The sequence below is a fragment of the Nelusetta ayraudi genome, unplaced genomic scaffold (genome assembly GCF_046127955.1).
Source record: "Nelusetta ayraudi isolate G7.1 ecotype Tasmania unplaced genomic scaffold, CSIRO-AGI_Nayr_v1 ptg000236l, whole genome shotgun sequence".
Lineage (NCBI taxonomy): Eukaryota > Metazoa > Chordata > Actinopteri > Tetraodontiformes > Monacanthidae > Nelusetta > Nelusetta ayraudi.
The window spans coordinates 185,230-208,945 of record NW_027466285.1 but is presented as its reverse complement, the minus strand read 5'-3'; the positions used below and the strand labels follow the sequence as shown (position 1 = coordinate 208,945).

The window sequence follows — 23,716 nt, the reverse complement described above, 5'->3', positions numbered from 1 at the left end:
AGCAGGTGGCGCTAGCACCCGCATTGCGAAATGACCACGTGACATGAGACAGAAACGCCAAAGCTGGAAGAATAAAAGTTAAAAGCGGAATGCCCATTGTTGAGGGGAGGAACATTTGATGCGACAAGGTTGTGAGTGCTGGTGACTCCGCCCCCACCCTCCTGAGAAAGCTGGGACAGGTTCCACCAACACCACCCAGCCGGAGGTAGAAACAACATCAGTGTTGTTTCATCCATCATCTGCAGAGCTTTGGAGTGTGTGTGTGTGTGTGTGTGTGTGTGTGTGTGTGTGTGTGTGTGTTCATGCTGATTGGTCACTTTTCCAGGACAATGCAGCGGCCTCACTGTTGTCCTCTGACTTTGGCCAGCTCAGCTCTTCATCCAGTGTCAGCTGACAGGAAACAGGAAGTGAGGTGCTCACAGGTGTCGCGCAGGCATCTGCAACCTCCCCTCCCCTGCCCCGTCCCCAACATGTCAGCTGCCCTCCAACACAACAAGGGTTTCACACTGTGAATGGGACATCTTATCTCTGTCCAATCAGAGCGGGTTGAGGAGAAGATGCCTGGTCCGGCCTGGTTCTGTCTGTCTGTCTGTCTGTCTGTCTGTCTGTCTGCAGGAAACTTCTGGAAACTCTGCTGAAGCTCTGCACTCAGCGCTTCAGCAGCAACAACAAAAGCCACACAGAGGCTTGGCATACGAGCGGCGGCGTCCAGGAATGTGTGGAATCCACGCAGAGTGCAGGTAGTGCAGGATGCTCCTGGCCAATCAGGACGCTGGAGAAGTCCACCAGGGTTCGACCAGCAGGGTGGCCCACTTGCTCTGTTGCCGCGGGGCACCAGGTGTGTTGACCGTCTTGCCCGTACACCTGTCGTCCCCCATGATGGTGCCAGGTGACTTCACCCAGTGGCCAAACAGCTGAACTGCACAACACCAGGCCGCAACAACCTGCCTTTATCGACGGTGTTTTTCTCCGCAGCAGGTGAACCGCATTAGTTTTTCCCTCTGGACACCTTGGCTCTGGGAATGTGTCAGAAACGTGTCATTGAAAACTGCTGCGGTTCCGACCACTCCCCCAGGGTCCAATATGGCGTGCCCACCCATTTCACTGCAAAAGTCCACCATTTTGACACGGCTTCTACATGACTTACCAGGTAGAGCACGCCACGCCTTGCGTCAGCGCACACCAATCAGAACCGGCCCGAGACAGCAGCGTCTGTGATGTCATGGTAGGAATTTTTTCTGACCTTTGCGCATTTTTTATTTTTTATTTTTTTATTTTTTTAAGAAAGATTCAAAGTCCACGATTCAAAAATCTACAATAGAAATATTTATTGTGACGCGGGTTTCGGGTCAAAGGTCATCCTGTCAAAAGTTTTACAGCGCTTCATTTTTGTATTGCGGTCCATGGGTAACATGGTGTGGGCTTTTCGCTGCAGTTACTCGAATGGCCACTGGGGGAAATCGCATGTTGCAGTAGCGTATCCACTTCTTATGATAACGCACAGACTTCATGGGTTCTTCGGGCTGCCGCTCACCGCTCCAACATGGTGGCGCGTTGACGTGAGTGCGGCTGCGCAGTAGGACGGACGGACGGACGGACGGACGGCTGGCTTTAACGAGGAGGCGTGGTGCCGCTGCTGGACCGGGGAGCCGCTCCGTCACTCCGCTCTGGCCTCCCTCAGAGACGCCTCGTCGCGGGGTGTCGGCCCTCCAGCGAGCCGCTCCGACCTCCGACCACCGACGTTCGCCTGTGCTGGACTCGTCTGTGCGAAGCCATTCTCCGCCGCGACGTCGGAGGTAAGTGACCCCGCGCCTCGCTGACAAGCCGAGCCCGCTGATGGAGCTCGTTCCCCGGGCTGGCCGAGGCAGCGCAGCCCGCTGATGGAACTCCGTCCCTGTGCAGCGCAGCCTCGGCAGTTTTTGCCTGCTGGATGCGTTGATAATGAAGTGGAATTGTGCCGCTTGTGTGTGTGTGTGTGTGTTTGTTGTTTGTTTTGTCCCGCGACCGTGGCCTCCTGAGTGGCTGCTGACTGATGCTGACTTGTGACGGGGGTGATGGACAGATTTTCGTGCCGACATCCTCGTCGACGCTCCTGACCTCGATACGAGGCGGCTGATGTTGAACGGACACGCATGCAGTTCCTACAGTGGCCTACAGAGACTGCTGTGGTCGCTGGCTGCTTCAGATTCAGATTTTTTTTCTGTTTTTTTTTTTCAAAAACATTTTTTTGACGTCATCTCTGATTTTGTTAAAGAGTGAAGTCTGTCAGTGAGACCATGAGGGGGAACCTTGAGACTCTTTGGGATGATTTCTTTGACTTTCCTTTGACTTGCTGATTCTTCCTGTAAGAGGACAGCAGCACGTAGAGGGGAGTTGCAGTTCCTCAGAACTCTGAACTGTCTGTGAGTGTGCAGATGGTTTGTGGTAGCACCATCATCAGCCTGCTGCTGCTGCTGCTGCCGCTGCTGCTGCTGCTGTTTATCGGATAAGAATCAAAACATGGGGAGCTTTCAAATCCGGCCTCAACATCTGGCAGCTTCGGAGCAACACGACCGATCAGGATGTGCGTGTTGGCGGACACTTTGTTTCCAAGGGTCCACGGACGGACGGACGGACGGACGGACGGACGGAGCAACGCTTGCCCAGCCAGGGTGCTAACTACTGGATTAGCATGTGGCTAGCAGGAAGTGTTTACGTGTGTGAGACTGCTGTGGGGGGCGTGTCCCTGTCAGAGTTCAACAACATCCGTCGCCGACACGTCTCTCTGGATTATATGTCAAAACACTGACCAGAGTGTGAGGGTGGGAGTGTGTTGTGGTGATGTGTGTGCGGGTGGTTTTTTTTTCCTTCTTTTTTTTAGCTCCTCCCCTCCCTGCTAATTGTGCCAATCGGCTACCTGTGTTTTGTTTTCACCAGGGAGGGCCAGAGTCCAGAGCAGCAACCAAACGGCTGCAGTTCTGCTGACTGTGTGTGTGTGTGTGTGTGTGTGTGTGTGTGTGTGTGTGTGTGTGTGTGTGTGTGTGTGTGTGTGTGTGTGTGTGTGTGTGTGTGTGTGGGGCGGACACACATGCCTGTGGTATGTGCCCGCGCTGCCAGTGGGGGGGAAAGGCGGGGCCATTGTTCACTTGCAGCCACTGGGTGGAGCTTCTCACATGTTTTGCTTGGCAGTGCCGCGTGTCGGCCAGCAGGGGGCGTGGTGGAAGGGGAGCGCACTCTCACTCAGCACTCCCTCTTCCGCTGCGACTCTGTTAGCATGTTTTGCTACATTGTGTTGCTGCGCGACAGCAGCGGTTACTCACGCAGCAGCCAATCGGGAGGCAACGAGCGTCTCCCACATTTTGATTGGACGTCGCTGCAAAGCCAATTGAATGAATGCTGTGTCTGTCAGGAGTCCTCAGGTTGTATCACCGCTACGTCGTCATTTCTTTCAGGCTGTCTGCTTGCGATTCGCAGCGAGGATAGCGTTGGCAGCGAGGATAGCCTTGTTAAGCCCCGCCCCCTTATCGCCAGTGCTTTTTTTTCTTTTTTCTTTTTTCTTTTTTTCCCCCCGCATGCCGACCACAGGTGCAACAGACTGCTTTGGGTTATACACGTTAGCCTGCAAACCATTTTGTTTTGCTGTAGTCACATGACTTGTGTGTGCAGCGTTGCAGTGTTTCGAGGATTCAAACATGTCTGCGTGCAAGACGGAACGTCTGTCGTCACCACAACACGTCAACTCCTAATATAGAATTGACTTTGTTTCCATGGCAACGCTCCTGGTCTCCTGGTTGTTTGGTCTGTGACGTTCAAAGAAGGTGAAGGATTTCTGATGAATGCAGGGTTCTACTGGCTGCAGGGTTCTACTGGCTGCAGGGTTCCAGTGGTTGCAGGCTTCCAGTGACTGCAGGGTTCCATTGACTGCAGGGTTCCACTGACTTCAGGGTTCCAGTGACTGGCTGCAGGGTTCCAGTGGCTGCAGGGTTCTACTGGCTGCAGGGTTCTAGTGGATGCAGGGTTCCAGTGACTGGCTGCAGGGTTCCACTGACTTCAGGGTTCTACTGGCTGCAGGGTTCTAGTGCCTGCAGGGTTCTACTGGATGCAGGGTTCCAGTGACTGGCTGCAGGGTTCCAGTGCCTGCAGGGTTCTACTGGATGCAGGGTTCCAGTGACTGGCTGCAGGGTTCCACTGGCTGCAGGGTTCTACTGGCTGGATGCAGGGTTCCACTGACTGCAGGGTTCCACTGACTGCAGGGTTCCACTGACTGGCTGCAGGGTTCCTGTTCCTGTGCTGCTTGTGGAGGTTCCTTGGCTGCAGTGAATGAGCAGTGTGGCTAATGGAGTTTGAGTAGCAGCATCATTGACTCGTTGCAGCGCTTGTTCCACTGCCGTCTCCACGTCGTCGCAGCCAATCAAATCCCGCCAAAGTCGACTGCTGGCTGGAGGCTCCGCCCCCCAACCCGTCCTGACCTCGGGGAGCCGAGCACAAAGCAGCTCTTTGACTGTAGAGAACATCTGGAAGTGTTTGCGGGACCTCCAGCCCGTCGGCAGCAGCCCAAAGCCCTGCCCCCCCCCCCCCCCCCCGCCCACCCCTCCCTCCACCTCAACAGACTCCGCCCTCCCCTGCAACCCCTGCACCTGAAGCCTGATGGCTGCTAAAACACATTGGTCACCTGATGCGCTCGTGTTGCCTTCACTGCTGCTGCGTCCATCCAGTAGGTGGATGTGAGACTTCCTCATCCCGACTGTGTGACCGCGATGAACGCACGTGTTCCAACGGCGCAGTAACATCATCACAGTGGGGGGTGCAGCGGGGGGGGGGGGTGCAGATAAGCCAGTGGCGTGGAGGTTTTTCTGCATTCCTTCCCTCTCTTATTAGCAGGGACCGCCGGCTCGGGGGGTTTCTTCTAAAAAAGGAAGTGAGGAGGTTCGGACAACACACACACACACACACACACACACACACACACACACACACACACACACACACACTGAGTGTATCGGGTAGCCTCTTGATTGTATCCTCAGACATGTTGTTGTGTGGTTACTGTCTTACAGTCTGTTGTGAAAGCTGACCTTTGACCTGTGTGCGTGCGTGTGTGTGTGTGTGTTCCTGAGGACCCTGCAGGGTGACACTCTGGTGTGAAGACTTGCTGCTGCTGCGCCATCTAGTGGCTGAGGCCAGCTGCTGAATAGTCAACAAGCTTAAGCTTGACTTCGGCCACCTGTCTGTGACACCTGTGATCACTGCAACAGCCCCACCTGGCTGCAGAGTTGCATCAGTCCACCACAGGGGCCGCCACTGCCTGCTGCTGGAGGGGGAAGGGGGGAGGGGGCAGGGGGGGGGGGGGTTACTGAGTTCCAGGACGGTCTGTGGTCGGGGTCTTTGATTGGCCGCAAACCTCTCTTATTGTGGGCCCCTCCTTCCCTGTGTGTCAAGTGGGCGGAGCCTCTCCTCCTACTGCTCCTCCTCCTCTACCCCCCACCCCCACCCCCCTCCATCCCCTCCCCGTCCTTGGTGGGAAAGTTCCTGGAAGGTCCGTGAGAGAGCCTCACTCTCTGGACCAGCGGCTCCCCCGGGGTCGGCTGAACCCGCTGCCTTCCGTCCTGTCTGCTCATGAAGGGGGCGTGGCCTCCAGAACAGCAAGAAGAAGGAGAAGGAGGAGGAGGAGGAGAAGACTCGGGATCCTGTGTGCAATGTTATCTTAGCACAGCAGCTATGTGCATGCTACTGCAAGGTCCCCAGGAGATGTGCAGACAATCAGGTGGACTGCAGCTGCCCACCTGCTATGGATGAGGCTCCGCCCCCCTTCACTGGCAGGACGGGATCCTCCTCTGAGGTATTTGTTCTGCGCCAGCCAATCAGGAAAGGGCTGGCGGTAAACAGGAAGTGTGGCGGCAAACACACACCATCTTCTTCCTGTCTCGCTGGTTAGTGTGCGAGTTGTGTTTGAGCCTCGAAGCGCCGACCTCAACATCTGCAACTGATTTAGGTTGCAGCAGCGGCGGCAGCAGCGGCAGCAGCAGCAGCAGCGGCGGCAGCAGCGGCAGCGGCAGCGGCAGCAGCGGCAGCGGCAGCAGCGGCAGCGGCGGTGGCGGCGGTGGCGGCGGTGGCGGCGGGGTTTCCGTGCGGCCGCTCGGGTCAGTGAACGCAGCTTCGGCCCCCCTGGCGTCACTTCCTGCGGCTGTGAGAACAACTCGTGCTCGCCGCCCGTGACTGTGGCACGCGTGAGTGAGTAGACGGCTGGAGGACACGCCCCCTCGGAGCCCTCGGACTCCCTGATTGGCCTGCCAGACTGTGGACAGGAAGTGGTGTGGTGGCGTGGAAGCAAACACAGCCTTCGTTTTCACATCCTGTCTGGGAGGCCAAAGTGGGCGGGGCCCGAGAAACCACCGTCAGTGGAAGGAAGGAATTTCTGCAGCGGCCGGCCTCCACCAGGGGGCAGCAGACATAGAAAGAGTTCTGTCGTACTGCACGGCAGCCTGCTCCCACCAGTAGGGGGCGCTCCAGTCCACCAGTCAAGCTTCTGGTCACGATTTGTTTTCACCATCAACAGCAACACGGACTGGATTAGGTCCACTAGGAGGCGCTAACTGGATCTGCCCTCTTACAAACAGAAAGTGGTCTCGGCTGGCCTCCAGGTGGCGCTGTGAAAGTTCAGCCAGGAGTCTGACAGGAAGTTGTGATCAATTTCCACTGGACTCACAGTTTGGTGAGTCAGCTGGTGGTAGGTGGCGCCCCATGATGCGTTAAAGAGGAGACCTTCTAGCCAGGAGGAGGAGGTGGAGGAGGAGGGGGAGGAGGAGGAGGAGGAGCAGGAGAAGGTGGAGGAGCAGGAGGAGGAGGAGCAGCAGGAGGTGGAGTAGCAGGAGGAGCAGGAGGAGCAGGAGGAGCAGCAGCAGCAGCAGGAGCAGCAGCAGGAGGAGGTGGAGGAGGAGGAGCAGGAGGAGGAGGAGGAGGAGCAGGAGGAGGAGGAGGAGCAGCAGGAGCAGGAGGAGGAGCAGGAGGAGGAGCAGCAGGAGGAGGAGCAGCAGCAGGAGCAGCAGCAGCAGGAGGAGGAGGATTCCTGCTGCTGCTGCTGCCAGTAAAAGTGCAAGAGGAGAATTTAGCTTCTCCTTTAAATGGAAGCAGCTGGAACAACAGCAGGAAGCCACACACACACTGCACTTCCTGTTCTGAGGAACCTGGAGGAGGTCCAGGTGAAACACCGAGAACATCGGCCTGCTGCTGCTGCTGCTGCTGCTGCTGCTGCTGCTCTCCTCCAGATCAAGTAGTCCTTTTAAAGGGTGAGTTTGCAGATGTGACGCCATCTAGTGGCTGGGATGGATGATTGTCCGATGAGTCACTGAGGTGGCGCCCATCCTGTGGCCGGCCGCCACCTCGACGCCCTCACATGTGGGCACCGAGCCGACGGTGGGATTGCCAGCATTGCAGATGAAATCACTTCCTGTGGAGGCGTGGCTCCGGTCTCTGCGAGTCGGTAGGGGAGGGGGGGCGGGGGGGGTTCGGTTTCCCGCGTCAAGCGATGGAATCCACCGGGTGGCGCTGCTTCCTGACCACACCTTCTCCCAAAGGCCACACCACCCCTCTTGAGGCCGCAGCCTGACCTGGCAGGACGGCCCGGGAGGAGCCCCCTTCAGGCCACGGCGAGTACTGCAGGAGGAGAGTCCACGAGGGTTTAAAGCTGTGGGGTGCGTTAGTCCCTTCTTCAGGATCCACTGAGAGACCTGCAGCCACCTGTGGTCCCTGGCGGTTCCCCCGAGGAGTTCCCTCTGCTCAACCAAAGTCCAGGGATTGATCCGGCTTCTGAGACACTGACAGCGTCCATCACTGAGACCTGACCGTCCCCAGCCAGGTGGAGCCAGGATCCAGGTAGAGCCAGGATCCAGGTGGAACCGGGCCCGACACCAGACTTCTCACGTAGAACCGCCACATTTCCTGACGAGGCTTCACTTCCTGGTGAAACCATGTGACTCACGCTAGGGCTCCATCCAACTCGCTGCTGGAATTAAATCAACGTCTGGTGGCGCATCCTCACGGCTCCCCCTGGTGGTGGAAAGCAAAAAAAAGAAGAAAAGTGTTAAGAGGGGTGTGTGTGTGTGTGTGTGTGTGTGTGTGTGTGTGTGTGTGTGTGTGTGTGTGTGTGTGTGTGTGTGTGTGTGTGTCCACTCAGCTGGTCATCGTCCTGCTTACATGCACCAGCTGACAGAGGCTTGAAGGCGTGCACGAACACACACACACACACACACACACACACACACACACACACACACACACACACACACTTGGCCTGTCTGAGCTTTCATATTTTATGGAGCATTACCGATGTTTGGAGCCTCTCAGGATTACAGAGAAGCTTTGCTTCTGATTTGGCTTAACAGCTCGTGGTTGGGGGGGGGCGGGGGGGAGCGGCCAGCAGGGCGGGGCTGAAGGGGAGCTGAAACTGCTCTTGATCTTGGGACCCCCCCCCCTCCACCCCTCATGTCCTCAGCAGGTGTGTAGGTGTGTGTGTATGTGTGAGAACACACTCCCTTTGTATTTGTGCCAGTGACACACTTTGCTGTGTGTGTGTGTGTGTGTGTGTGTGTGTGTGTGTGTGTGTGTGTGTGTGTGTGTGTGTGTGTGTGTGTCCTCCCTGCTGTCTCTGCAGAGCTATTTTGGAGCGTGCTGCTCATTTCTGAGTGGTCGCAGCTAAAAGCGGCGCATTCCAGACATTACCCATGATGCCGCAGTCCTGCCCGCCCGCCCGCCCGCCCGCCCGCCTGCATGCATGCATGCTGCTGTTGCTGCGGCAGCTGTTGTTGACCTCTCACCTCTGGCCAGATTAATAATCTTAATGATGCACTGGATGAAGCACCAGGTGGCAGCAGCAGCAGCAGCAGCTCTACGAGGGTTAGCGATAGCATTAGCCTCAGCCTACAGTGTGTGTGTGTAGCAGGATGTGATGCATGACACTGACCTCAGTTGTGCGTCCCGTCACTGTGCTGCTGAAATTTAACAGCAGAAACCTCTTTGAATTGATAAGTGTGTGTGTGTGTGTGTGTGTGTGTGTGTGTGTGTGTGTGTGTGTGTGTGTGTGTGTGTGTGTGTGTGTGTGTGTGTGTGTGTGTGTGTGCGCGCGCGTTACTATGGAAACTATGACGATGTGACTGGCCGCGTGACTCCGCCCCCCATGCAGAGATGAGGTCAGATGCTGATTGGACGTGGCGAGGATGGCGTCCAGTTTCACTCTGCCAGTGTGGGAATGTTTGGACTGGAATGGTGGCTGCTCCCAGTATTAATAGTCCCAGTGCCCAGTGGGAGGGGTCAGCAAGGTCGACGATGATCAGCTGACTGAGTTGCCTGCAGCGACTAGCCAGCAGCTAGCAGGGGGCGCTATGCTATGCTATTCCAGTGACGTTTGTGTTGGATGATGTCGGCCCGTCAAAGACCAACAAACTTTTCCAGAGCGAGACGCCCAAACCCCCCCACACCCCCCTCCACACCCCCCCACCCCGCCCTGCTCTGCCCCCTCACAGCTGTCAGTCAGAGGGCTGCTCTGTGATTGGACGGACCAGCTGTAGTCAGCTGATCGGTGAGGACAGAGTGGTTGTCGTGAGACAGATGTTGGCGGAGGCTTCGGATCACACACACACACACACACACACACACACACATACACACACACACGCTGACCTAGTTCTGAGTGAGACTCCTCCCACTCACTCACCCACACACCCTACCCTCCCCTCTCCTGTGTGTGTGTGTGTGTGTGTGTGTGTGTGTGTGGCCTACTCTCATGCTGCACTGTGTCTTCGGGCCTGCTAGGGGGCAGCAGTGAGAAGTGAGCGGGCCTTGTAGTCTGATCCCAGTAACAGTCTGTGCTGGTAGTGGTTTCCTCCGCACCAACAATGACCTTTGACCCCTGTGTATAATGACCACAAACGGCAAAATGACTGCTGACTGAGTGAGCAGCACGTGGAGCATGCACGCACACACACACACACACACACACACACACACACGCTGCCAACGTTGCTCCCCCTCCTGGTCATGTGACAGACGGCTGTGACTTCCTGCCGCTCGGCGCTCAAAGCTCGGCGCTGTTTCATAAACAATTCAACATACGAAACTATTTTTAGCCGAGCACAGTGAGAACAACGACCACTTGAGGCAGCGACGAGTCCTGGAGGAGGAGGAGGAGGAGGAGGAGGAGGAGGAGGAGGAGGAGGGTGGTGGTGGCTTGGCTCCCTCTGCTGTCACAGCAGGGAACAACATCAGAGCTGTGTGTGTGCGTGTATGTGTGTGTGTGTGTGTGTGTGTGTGTGTGTGTGTGTGTGTGTGTGTGTGTGTGTTGTTTATTAGTGCAACGCCCTCTACAGTCAAACTGCAGTCCCTGACTCCCTCTCTCCCTCTCTTCCTCTCTCTCTCTCTCTCTCTCTCTCTCTCTCCCTCTCTCACTCTCTCTCTCTCTCTCTCTCTCTCTCACTCTCTCTCTCTCTCTCTCTCGCCCTCCCTCTCTCCCTCTCTTCCTCTCTCTCTCTCTCTCTCTCTCTCTCTCTCACTCTCTCACTCTCTCTCTCTCTCTCTCTCTCTCTCACTCTCTCTCTCTCTCTCACTCTCTCTCTCTCTTTCTTAGGTCATGCCCGCAGATAGCGAGGCTCCTCCCCCTCCTCTCTGCCCAGGCCCCTGACCCCGCCCCCCGGACAGCGCCATGCCTCCCAGGAAGAGGACGCGGCCGGGCCTGGGCTTCCTCTGCTGCTTTGGCCGCAGCGAGCCGCCGGAGATCAACCTGAAGGACAGCGTGCCGCTGCAGCTGCTGGAGTTCAGCGCCCCCATGCCACTGGCCGAGGAACTGCACGCTCGCTTCTCCGAGCTGGTGGTGAGTTGCGCCGGTGCGGCTACCTCAGCTCACGACAGTGTCGGTGTTCCTCCAACTCAGGAGGCGTTGGTGGGGTTTAATCCCCAGATGTGGGCGGAGCTACTACTGCGTCCAAGAGGTTGCGTTCCTCCAGGAACAACCAACCAACCAACCAATGGAATGAAACACTGTGCAGAGTTCTAACCCCCCAGCTTTGCAACCCTGCACACACACACACACACACACACACACACACACACACACACACACACAGGGCCAGACAGGAAGTAAGAGGGAAGATGGAGGGAAGTCATAAAGGACCGCAGGGGAGTGGACAGGAAGTTATAGTTGCTAATATTTAGCTGTGTGTGTGTGCGTGTGTGTGTGTGTGCGTGTGCGTGTGCGTGTGCGTGTGCGTGTGCGTGGGTTACAATATAACACAAAACAGTGATGACATTTGGTGGAAGGAGAGTTGTTCCAGGAAGTAGTCTGAGCCGGGAGCTGTGATTATCAGTGATGTCGTGGCCCCACCCCCTCAATAACATGTGACTGACGGCTTCTGTCTGGGAGCTGCAGCCTGGGGTAACCTGTCTGGCTCCGCCCATGAGAAAGCACGCCACTTCCTGTTTTGTCATGTGATGATTTGATTTGTGTGTTTGTGGATGTGATGCACTCGTACTCAGTCAGCTGACTTCATTGATGGCCTCATTGATTGATTGATTGATTGATTGATTGATTGGTTCATTGACTGCGTCCCTACTTTGGCCAGGACGAGTTGGACCTGACGGAGAAGAACCGGGAGGCCATGTTTGCTCTGCCTGATGAGAAAAAGTGGCAGATCTACTGCAGCAAGAAGAAGGTGGTGACACACACACACACACACACACACACACACACACACACACACACACACACACACACACACACACACTGTTAGATAATGCGTGCTGCTGCAAAGCATCCTGGGAGCCTGGCAAGTCAGCTGAAATGGCGCCATCTACTGGCAAAGACACAACATATATATTTTAAGTATTGAAATTTCACATCAAATATTATTAAGTTTTTACCGTAGGGTTTTTATTTATTTGGACATCCAACGCCATATATGTTAACCCAAAACCCCACAATGCAGTTAAAATATGTGACTGTTAATGCTGAGTAATGGTTAGCTTGATGCTATAAAAACCTCACTTCCGGGGTTGGCCAGCAGGAGGGAACGGCGGGTGAAGACCGTCCCATTTGGTTACCGGGGAGGCGGGTTTGGGTTCGTCCTCCGTCGGAAGGCGGGTCCTCCGTCGGAAGGCGGGTCCTAGGACCCGACCGACAAAGGATGCAGGCCCTGAATTGAGACGCAGCCAATGTGAGTGCAATGTGTGTCTTTGTGGCGCTGCAGGAGCAGGACGACCCCAACAAGCTCGCCACCTGCTGGCCAGACTACTACATCGACCGCATCAACTCCATGGCAGCGGTCAGTTCTCTCTCTCTATCTCTCTCTCTCTCTCCCTCTCTCTCTCTAACTCTCTCTCTCTCTCTCTCTCTAACTCTCTCTCTCTCTCACTCTCTCTCTCTCTAACTCTCTCTCTCCCTCACCCCTCTCTCTCTCCCTCTCTCTCCCTCTCCCTCTCTCTCTCTAACTCTCTCTCTCTCTCACTCTCTCTCTCTCTAACTCTCTCTCTCCCTCACCCCTCTCTCTCTCCCTCTCTCTCTCTCTAACTCACTCTCTCTCTCTCTCTCTCTTTCTCTCTCTCTCTAACTCTCTCTCTCCCTCACCGTCACCAGTCGTTTGGCTGTGAAATAAAGTGTTGAGCGCTGCTGCTGCTGCTGCTGCTGCTGCTGCTGCTGCTGCCGCCGCCGGGGTCACATGGTCTGGGAGTCGCTGATCCTGATTGGCCTAACCCTGCCTATCCTGCCTGCCTGCAGATGCAGACTCTGTTTGCCTTCGACGAGGACGAGATGGAGATGAGGAACAAGGTGGTGGAGGACCTGAAGACGGCGCTGCGGACGCAGCCAATGAGGTGAGAGGACCCGCCCACTGCCGTGTGACCGCCATAACAACAACAGCAACTGTCCGGCAGCTGATTGGCTGCCTGTCAGATGGTCAAGTGGGCGAAGACCAGAGCTGCTTTGCTTCCTGTTAATCCACTTGTTGAGATGACTCTTAAAGGCACAGTACGCCCTTTATCTGGGTGGTGATTGGACATTCCCGTAGCTCCTCCCACCACTGCATTGGTTCTTCCTCTCTCTGCTTGTGTGTGTGTGTGTGTGTGTGTGTGTGTGTGCGTGCCCAGGTTACCAGCCGTCGCCCCTCATGCTCCCTACCTCCCCCCCCCTCTCCAGGTTCGTCACCCGCTTCATTGAGCTGGACGGCCTGAGCTGCCTGCTGGACTTCCTGCGCTGCATGGACTACGAGACGTGGGAGAGCCGCGTGCACGCCTCGGTCATCGGCTGCATCAAGGCGCTGATGAACAACTCGCAGGGCCGCGCCCACGTGCTGGCACACCCTCGCGGCATCGACACCATCTCGCAGAGCCTGCGCAGCGACAACATCCGCACCAAGGTGGCGGTGCTGGAGATCCTGGGCGCCCCTGTGCCTGGTGCCCGACGGCCACAAGAAGGTGCTGCAGGCCATGGTCCACTACCAGAAGTACGCCGCGGAGAGGAGTCGCTTCCAGGTGAGGACCCCCCCCCCCCCCCCCGGCTGCGTGGGGCAGGACGACCGCTGCCCGCTTGGTGCTGAGAGTTTGGGGGTTTGCTCGTTTGACTCGGCGCCCCCCCTGTGTCTGACCCGTACAGACGCTGCTGAGCGAGCTGGACCGCAGCACTGGGCGCTACCGGGACGAGGTCAACCTCAAGACGGCCATCATGTCCTTCATCAACGCCGTGCTCAACGCCGGAGCCGGAGAGGTGGAGTTGCCACCCGCTAACCACTGACAGCGACACACTGACTTAGCGCCTCACTGACACACTGACTGTGTGTGTTTGTATGTTGGATGCTAGATACTGACAAATATAACGTACACAAATATGATCACATTTGTCCATCACGGTATATTATTTTGAAAAATTGCTTTTATTTTGAAAATTAACCGGATTTTCTCGTCCGTCTTTGAGTGACTTCCTGTCCAGCTTGACGCGAATCGCTCATGACTTGCGCACACGATAGACCAGACAGCGAAACAGTCGCTTCCTAGCGCGAGGCTTTGCGTCTGGTGTGAACGACACCATCAGTTAACAAGAGCGCAGAAAAGCAAGCGGGCTCTGTTCCACGGCGCTTTGCAGTGCTTCCGCCTCCGGAGTGACCCGGCCTGACTCACTGACTCACCGACTCACTGACTCAATGACTCAGCCACCTCACTGACTCACTGACTCACCGACTCACTGACTCAATGACTCAGCCACCTCACTGACTCACTGACTCAGCCACTCATTGACTCAGTGACTCACCGACTCAATGACTCACTGAAGCAGCCACTCATTGACTCAGTGACTCACCGACTCAATGACTCAGCCACCTCACTGACTCACTGACTCACTGACTCACTGACTCAGCCACCACATTGACTCAGTGACTCACCAACTCACTGACTCACTGAAGCAGCCACTCATTGACTCAGTGACTCACCGACTCACTGACTCAATGACTCAGCCACCTCACTGACTCACTGACTCAGCCACTCATTGACTCAGTGACTCACCGACTCAATGACTCACTGAAGCAGCCACTCAGTGACTCACCGACTCACTGACTCACTGAAGCAGCCACTCATTGACTCAGTGACTCACCGTCTCACTGACTCAATGACTCAGCCACCTCACTGGCTCACTGAAGCAGCCACCACATAGACTCAGCCACTCATTGACTCAGTGACTCACTGAGCTGTTTGTTGGTCCCCCTCCTCCAGGACAACCTGGAGTTCCGCCTCCACCTCAGGTACGAGTTCCTCATGTTGGGCATCCAGCCAGTCATTGACAAGCTGAGACAGCACGAGAACGCCACGCTGGACAGGTGAGCCCCGCCCCCCCCCGCCGACCAGCCCGCCGACCAGCTGACTTGGAACCTTTTGACCTTCAGATGCCCTTGCGATCCTTGTGCTCCTTGGTCTCTCCCTCGCAACACTTGGACTTCTTTGAGATGGTGCGGAACGAGGACGACTATGAGCTGGCCAAGAGGTTCGACACGGTGAGCAGCCAATCAGGGGCAGGCCGCCGCCCACTTCCCGCTGCGGCAGCGTCTGCTTCCCACGTTAGCCACGACTTGGCTAATTTTGAGGCGGGGGGGGGGGGGGGGGGTAAGGAAGGGGCCGTCGTGGGTCACATGACCGAGCGTGTTGCGGTTGATGTTGCAGAGCCATGTGGACACCAAGAGCGCCGGGTCCATGTTCGAGCTGATCCGCAGGAAGCTGAGCCACACGGACGCCTACCAGAGCCTGCTGTCCATCCTGCAGCACTTCCTGCAGCTGCCCTGTGAGTAGGCCCCTCCTCCCCCCACCTGACCTCACCTCACCTGGCTGACCCCCCACCCACCCCACCTGACCGGGACTCCTCTTCCCTCCAGATCAGCAGCCGCAGCACTGGCAGCTGCTGGACCGCATTCTGCAGCAGCTGGTGCTGCAGGGAGAGAAAGGTCATGACCCCGACGTGGCGCCGCTGGACAACTTCAACGTCAAGAATGTCGTCCGCATGTGAGCCTTGGTTGTGGGGGGGGTCACATGACTGGGCTAAACTCCGCCCACTGCCCAGCTCAGTCTCACCCCCTTTGTTCTGTGCTCGTCAGGCTGGTCAACGAGAACGAGGTGAAGCAGTGGAGGGAGCAGGCGGAGAGCTTCAGGAGAGGTCAGCAGAGGCCCCGCCCCTTCCAACAACAACCTCATAATGTTGTTTAATGATGTTTACGGCCCCATTTACACAGAGAAGACATTTTTTATATATATATATATTATATATACATACATATATATGCATATATATACATATATATATGTATACACACACACACACACATGCATATATATATATGCATGTGTGTGTGTAAATATGTTTGTATTTATATGTATATACACTGTATATATATACTGTATATGTGTGTATATATGTATGTGTTTATATATACATATATATATATATATTATATAAAAACACATATACATACATATATGTATATATATATATATGTATATATGTATATACATATATACATATATACATATATATATATATATATGTATATACATATATATATATATATATGTATATACATATATATATATATATATATATATATATATATATATATATATATATATATATATACATATATATATATATATATATATATATATGTATATACATATATATATATATATATATGTATATACATATATATATATATATATGTATATACATATATATATATATATATATATATATATGTACACACACACATATATATGTATATGTGTGTGTGTGTGTATTTGCGGCTCCAGTTGAATGTTATTGGTCGGGAGGCGGGGCTAGATGGCTCTCTCGCCAGTGGAGGTTGCAGACGCCTGCTCTACTTGCTGACAGATCACGGCGAGCTGCTGGCCAGGCTGGAGAAGAAGGAGCGCGAGTGCGACAGCAAGACGCAGGAGAAGGAGGAGATGATGAAGACCCTCAACAAGATGAAGGACAAGCTCCAACGCGAAGGAGCGGAGCTTCGCTCTGCCAGAGAGCGAGTCCTGGACCTGTCGTCCCGCATCAGTGACGTGGCGGTGAGCAGAGCGGGCCTCTCGGTGGCGATGACCCCCCCCCCCCTGGCGGCAGGAAGTGTGTTTCTGTGTTTCCTGTCTCCAGCTCCGAGATTGGCTACTCATTCAGTTTCTTTTCACTTCTTCTTCTTCTCCAGCAGGGCGGCGCCGTGCCAACGTTCCCGACCCCTCCCGGTGCTCCTGTGGCTACGCTCCCTCCCGGCGCCTCTGTGGCTCCGCCCCCTTCCCCTCCCCCTCCTCCGCTGCCGTCCAGCTGCCCGCCGCCGCCGCCGCCGCCGCCCCCGCCACCGCCACTCGGAGCGCCGCCTCCGCCTCCTCCACCAGGAGCCCCTCCCATGTTTGGAGCCCCGCCCCCCCCTGGCCTCGCCCCCTCCTCCTTCACCTCGCTGACCCCATCGTCCGCCATGCGCACCAAGTCAGCCCCCCAGCCGTCCCAGCCCCTCAAGTCCTTCAACTGGGCCAAATTAGGGGAGGTGAGGCAAAGGGGGGACGAGGGGGGCTGTGGGGGAGTGGCCAGAGGGCGGAGGGTGGCGGAGCCTCAGGGCCGTTTGCTTTAACCGGCCTCGCTCCGCTATTTCAGAACGTGATCGACGGGACCATCTGGACTGACATCGACGACCAGAGAGCTTTCCAGGTCCTGGACCTGCAGGACATCGAGAAGATGTTCTCAGCCTATCAGAGGCAGCAGGTAGGGCCGGGTGGCCTGCAGGTGGCGCCCCAGGGCTGCTGTGTCCTCAGCTCAACCACTAACTGCACGTCTTCTCACATGTGTGTCTGCGCTCCGAACTGAACCCACCGACCGACTCCCCGACCGTTCGGCTGCCAGGACCTGCTCACTAACCAGTCCTTCAAACAGGTGAGTCCCGGTGGAGCAGACACTTCCTGTCTGGACAGCAGCAGCTTCCTGTCTGGCTGGGTCACGTGACCAGCACCTTAGAATTAGAAACTTTCCGCGCGTGGCGCTGTCGGACCCGGCAGCGAAGCCCAAGGTCAAATTGGTGTGGTTTTGTTTTTTCAAACGGCGGCTGTCGCCACCCTGAGGCGGAGGTCCTGAACTGCATGCCTGTGGTCTCTGTCCTGCAGAAGGAGACGGGCTCCATGGATGACCTCTGCGTCAGCACCCGGAAGGTCAAGGAGCTTTCGGTCATCGACGGGCGGCGGGCACAGAACTGCATCATCCTCCTTTCAAAGTAAGAGCTTCTAATTATTATTAGAATAGAAGAGAATGGAAGGCTTTATTAATCCCACATTGGGATGCATTGGGATCCTCTTTTATAGTCTCTAATGGTTCTTTATGTCCTTGGCGAAGCCCTCTTAATTCTTCCAGGGTCAAGTCGAAGTCGGCCGTTTCTCGGTACTGGGCCTTGTTGTTAGCTTAAACCTGCTAGTTGCTAATGTTGCCGCGACGGTGTTCCGGCCGGAAGTCTCAATCCACCGTATCTTTCACTTCAAAACGCAGCTAAGCGAGTTTAAAATGGAATCGATGGCATCGCCGCCTGCTGGTGTCATCTTCAAACTGCACCGTATTATTAAAGGTGAACTTTGGAATCTGGTTCTCTCCAAAAAAAGCAACAACAGTGGAAAATCTGAGTAGCAGCTGCGGGTGGCAGTGGCTCCTGGTGGTCAGCGAGTCCTCTGGGTGAAATGACTCGGTTCTTGTGTCTCCTCAGGCTGAAGATGAGCAACGAGGAGATCAAGAGGGCCATCCTGGAGATGGACGAGAGGGAGGAGCTGGCCAAGGACATGCTGGAGCAGGTGAGCGCTGCCGGCCGGCCGGCCGAAGAGGAAGCTGCAGACGCTGCAGCGTCTTCAAGGTCTTCTGGTGTTGTTGCAGCTGCTGAAGTTTGTCCCAGAGAAGAGTGACATGGACCTGCTGGAGGAGCACAAGCATGAGCTGGAGAGGATGGCCCGCGCTGACCGCTTCCTTTACGAGATGAGCAGGTAGGCCACACCACCACCACCACCACACAAGTCTGGTCCAGTCAGCTGCAGGTGCGACTCGCTTGTCCCGTGCTCCTGCAGGATCGACCACTACCAGCACAGGCTGCAGGCCCTTTTCTTCAAGAAGAAGTTTGCTGAGCGACTTGCAGAGATCAAACCCAAAGTGGAAGGTAGCGCTGCAGCCAGGCCGCTGTTCCACACCCTGGTGTCACGAGCATTAGGTGTGAGCTGACCGAGGTGTGTGTGTGTGTGTGTGCAGCCCTCCTCAGTGCGTCCCTACAGGTGGTGCACAGCAGCAGGATGCTGCAGATCCTGGAGGTGGTTCTGGCTTTCGGCAACTTCATGAACAAGGGTCAGAGGGGAAACGCCTTCGGCTTCAAGGTGTCCAGCCTCAACAAGATTGCCGACACCAAGTCCAGTATAGACAGGTGGGTTTGGGGGGGCGCCGGGTCCCGGGTCCCGGGTCAGCTGATCCTCACTCTGCTCTGCTCCTCAGGAACATCACCATGCTGCACTACCTGATCATGATCTTTGAGAAGAACTACCCCGACACGCTGCTCATCCAGGATGACCTCGCCAGTGTGCCGGACGCTGCCAAAGTCAAGTGAGCCTCAGTCACATGACCACATGTCATCAAAAGGACTCCTTCATGATAACAGCATGAAACTTAGAAAACTGGTCAGCCAGTGGGGTTGCAGTTTTACACTGAAAGCTGACAGAAAGTTCAGACTTACTCTCAAAAGTTACAGGAAGTTCAGACTTTACACTGAAAGGTCACACAGGAAGTTTAGACTTAATCTGAAAAGTGACAGGAAGTTAAGACATTTACTCTGAAAGGTCAGCCAGTGGGGTTGCAGTTTTACACTGAAAGCTCACATAAAGTTCAGACTTTTACTCTGAAAAGTGACAGGAAGTTCAGACTTTTACTCTGAAAAATGACAGGAAGTTAAGACGTTTACTCTGAAAGGTCACAAAGGAAGTTTAGACTTACTCTGAAAAGTGACAGGAAGTTCAGACTTTTACTCTGAAAGGTACACAGGAAGTGACGCTCTCTTGTGTCTCCAGCTTGGCCGAGTTGGAGAAGGAAGTCCACAGCATCCGCGGCGGGCTGAAAGCCCTGGAGGCGGTGAGCTATAACACACCAATCACAGCCAAGAGCGTCGACCACATGGCCCCACCCACTCACCCTCGTCCCGCCCCCCAGGAGCTGCAGTACCAACAGAGCCGGGCGAGGGAGCGCGGGGACAAGTTTGTGGCCGTGATCGGAGACTTCATCACTGTGGCCGGCTTCAGCTTCTCCGAGCTGGAGGAGCAGCTGGGCGAGGCCAAGGACAAGGTAGGGGCGGGGCTAATGTGCTCTTCCTGGAGGTTGCTTTGGGCCAGGTATGGAGGTCACACACAGGTGTGATGCTGTCGTTGACTCCACTACAACCACAAAGCTTAGTGGGCATGGCCTGGGTGTCTGGGGGGCGTCGCCTGGTGGTCTTGGGGGCGTCGCCTGGAGGCCTGGGTGTCTTGGGGGCGTCGCCTGGGTGTCTGGGCGACTGTGACCGGCTGTCTCTCCTCAGTTCGCCCGGGCGGTGCGGCACTTCGGCGAGGACGACGCCCGCATGCAGCCTGACGACTTCTTCGGCATCTTCGACGCCTTCCTGCAGTCGTTCAGCGACGCCCGCCACGACCTCGTGACCTCTCAGCGGCGGCGAGAGGAGGAGGAGCGCCGCGCCCGGATGGAAGCCACGGTGAGATGCCGCCGCCGCACCCCTCCAATCCCCGCCCCCCTCAGGCCCCGCCCCACACACTAACTTCCTGCTTCCTGTTTGGTTCCAGCTGAAGGAGCAGCGGGAACGGGAGCGGCGGGCCAAGAGGGGCGGAGCCCAGGAGGAGGTGGCCGGGGAGTTTGACGACCTGGTGTCGGCGCTGCGCTCGGCCGAGGTCTTCGACAAGGACCTGGGCAAGCTGAAGAGGAACCGTAAGCGCTCGGTGGGTCAGCTGACCGAAGGGGGCGGCGGCGGCGGCGGCAGAGAGCGGCCCCTCGCCAAGGTCAGCTACTGAGTAGGCGGAGCCACGGCAGCAACGAAGAGCGGCAAGCTGGGTGTAAATATCAGCTGAACCTGGAACAGACGTGGACGATGTCCTTGGATTGGTCGACCCCCCCCCCACACACACACACACCACCCCACCCCCCCCCCACCCCCCCCACCTGGCACAGCGTGGTCCCTTCAACACTGTGACCCCTCCCCCAAACCAACCCATTGACCTCCTCACTGCGCCCCCTGCTGTTGGGATGCTGTAAAACACACAGTCACACACTCACACACACACACACACACACACACACACACACACACACACACACCTGAGCGGTGACTCCCCAGAGACGCAGACGCCCTTTGTCCCTGAAACAGGAAGTCAGCACCGGACTCGCAGCTGCACTTCCTGTTTGCGCCACTGAGCCGGCTCTCGTCCAGAAGCTGCAGGTGGCCGCGTGGACCCCAGAGGGATTGTGGGTAATGTTTTGGATGTGGGCGGTCCGTAGGTTGGAGGTGTGGCTTCTGAGGACCTGAAGACCAGTCAGAGCTGTGCTGCACCAGTGCCAATGAGTGTGCGTGAGTGTGTGACTATGTGAGTGAGTGCGTGTGTGTGTGTGTGCGGGACACCAGCAGGTGGGAGACCCTCCCCCCCCCCCCAGATCCAGAGCGTCAGCCGGAAGTCGTTCAGCGTCACGGACTTCACGCGTGTCACGAGCCAATCACAGCTGTCGGAGTACAGCGTCAACATTTGGATGCACTTTGACCCCCGGCACCCGTCTGGGCGACGCAGCGCCACCTTCCTGTCACTTGGCTCCACCGGGACCCTCCCGCAGGGTCCGACACTGTGGCCACCCCCCCGCCGTGAGAGGAGTTGTGTGCACTTTTGAACGGTTGTGCGTCGTCTGTGTTGTGACCTTGTGACCTCCCACCACCGCTGGGAGCAGACTTGCGTTTTGTACACGGTTCTCCAGGTGTGAGAACACCAGGAACCACCAGGCCCATTGTCCTGTAAATTCTCCCCTTTTTTTATTTATTTGCTTGATTCAGTTTGCTATATTTTGTTTGTACACACACACACACACACACACACACACACACACACACACACACACACAGCATTATGCGGAAAAAAACGTTCAAGTAAAAAGATAAATATGATGAATCCACCTACTGCTCATTGGACTCTTCTTCTTCTCTGTCTCGGGGGGGGGGGGGGGGCAATTTGTGGAGCACAAATCCCGCTGACCATTGGAGGAATCTGACGTTCCTGAACAAGGCAGCAAAGTGTGTGAGGTCGGGCCATCTTAGCGATATATAATCATATCATATTACATCAATAATAATTACATTACATAGATAGATATTACATCTATCTGTACATAATCATATTATCATATTACATCTGTCTATCATTCTCGATGTAGTTTCTCCTGATAGAGTTGCCGTACGTGACGTCGGTGATGAGAGAGAGAGAGAGAGAGAGAGAGAGAGAGAGAGAGAGAGAGAGAGAGAGAGAGAGAGAGAGAGAGTCTCGTGCATTTAGTTGGGGTTTTGGGTGCAGGCGGGGTGCGTTTCAGCAGATCTGGCTGCCATACACTCAGCAGCCTGCAGGGGGAGTCATACCCCCAACTGCAGCTGTCAGCTCTTCCGGGAAATCAGCTGGTTTCTCACAGAGAGGGTGAACCTGCTGCCCTGAGTGGGCGGGGTTAGGAGTCTTATCTGCCGCGGCAGGAGGAGCAGCTGGACAGAAGGACACCTCTGGCAGCCGGAGGAGCAGCGGCCGGCAGACTGAGCGGATCCAGAGGTCCTGGTTGGCTGAGCCGCCGGCCGCACGCACGCACGTGTGTTTCTTCTTTGGCGACATTTTCTCTACGAGCTGGGATTTTTAACTCAGAAACTACAACTGTGACGTCAGCGCCTTCAAGAGGAAAAGGCGGAGCTGCTGCTGCTGAGCAGGAGACCCAGTGAGTGTGTGTGTGTGTGTGTGTGTGTGTGTGTGTGTGTGTGTGTGTGTGTGTGTGTGTGTGTGAGAGAGAGAGAGAGAGAGAGACTAACTTTTCCCTCTTAAAACGTCGTGTAATGTCGATATTGGTGACATTAACAGTTAGTCCGTGTCAGTTGCGTTGTGTTGCCGCCAGGTGGCGTCCGTCTTCCTCAAAACCGCACCATTGATGGTGAAGTCAGTTCGACCGAGTCCGTCTCTAAAGGTTGGAGGGCTCAGCTGTTCGCTCACCTTTCGCTCACGCCCCCCTTCTCCCTGAGAAACCAGCTGATTTCCAGGAAATGCTGATAGATGCACGTGGGTTATGAGGTTATGACTCCCCCTGCAGGCTGCTGAGTGTATGACACCAGATCGTCTCTGCTTGCCCGAGTTCTCTTCATTTAGAGTGATTCGTGTTCCGGGACTTCTGATACACCTGGATTTTCATCATTTAATTCTGAAAGAGAAATTTTTTTTTAAATTAAATATGCATCAATTATAGAAAACATCAGGGGGAGCCGTTTCTTTTTTTTATATATATATACGCAGCTTTCAGTCCAATGGCCGTTAATGCAGAGAGGACCCGAACCAAAGGAAGAGGAATCAGAAAAGTTCTGGAAGAGTCAAATATTTATCGTCTTCAGTCAACATCGGACTCGGCTTGAGTCAGCTCAAAGTGATGCGTTGACTGCACATTTTCACAAAGACAGACTTCTCTGAAAAGACAGAAAGGTTTTGTGGGCGCGGCCTTGCGTTCACACGAAGCCGGCGTTTTCACTGAAACCGCACATTTCGAAAACGCTCCGAAAACGTTTAGAAAAAGTTTGAAAACACCGCCCTGCCCCGCTTTGTGGAAACACTTGAAACCCATCATTTTTGGAAACGCTGACGTCACAGCTCTAAACCCCACCCGTCGCCGGTGAGTTAAAAAAACAAATTGATAAAAAAAAAAGAATGAAATGAACACGTTTTGCGTCGGCTCCCTTCGGCTTTCGTCCAAACTCTTTCCCTCCCGGGCGAACTGAAGGCAGCTTCAGGCCTTCCGGGAAGTCCCACTGCCATGTTTGTAGTTCTGTTGTAGCACCTGTTGCATTTCTGTTGTAAACCACCAGAGCGGGTGTCTGTGTTATGAGCCCAATACGATTTTTTTCATCTTTCAGGGTGAAAGGCTTGCGGAACCGCTTGATCACGCATCAAG

The 23,716-nt window shown here is 55.2% G+C and overlaps 1 protein-coding gene across 1 annotated transcript; it reads left to right on the top strand.

Moving 5' to 3' along the window:
* The first annotated feature begins 1,601 nt into the window (after positions 1 to 1,601).
* Positions 1,602 to 21,704, top strand: LOC142882165 (disheveled-associated activator of morphogenesis 2-like). The gene is given in 27 exon segments (XM_076016730.1): positions 1,602 to 1,796; positions 10,598 to 10,840; positions 11,589 to 11,678; positions 12,213 to 12,287; positions 12,740 to 12,834; positions 13,157 to 13,403; positions 13,405 to 13,491; positions 13,613 to 13,723; positions 14,722 to 14,825; positions 14,933 to 14,999; positions 15,166 to 15,283; positions 15,375 to 15,501; positions 15,594 to 15,652; positions 16,385 to 16,569; positions 16,707 to 17,039; positions 17,147 to 17,254; positions 17,393 to 17,422; positions 17,650 to 17,756; positions 18,237 to 18,321; positions 18,401 to 18,507; positions 18,589 to 18,677; positions 18,767 to 18,935; positions 19,004 to 19,111; positions 19,573 to 19,633; positions 19,712 to 19,843; positions 20,076 to 20,246; positions 20,335 to 21,704. Coding segments are annotated over 26 exon segments (3,258 nt in total). The 5' UTR covers positions 1,602 to 1,796; positions 10,598 to 10,672; the 3' UTR covers positions 20,560 to 21,704.
* The last annotated feature ends 2,012 nt before the right edge of the window (positions 21,705 to 23,716 follow it).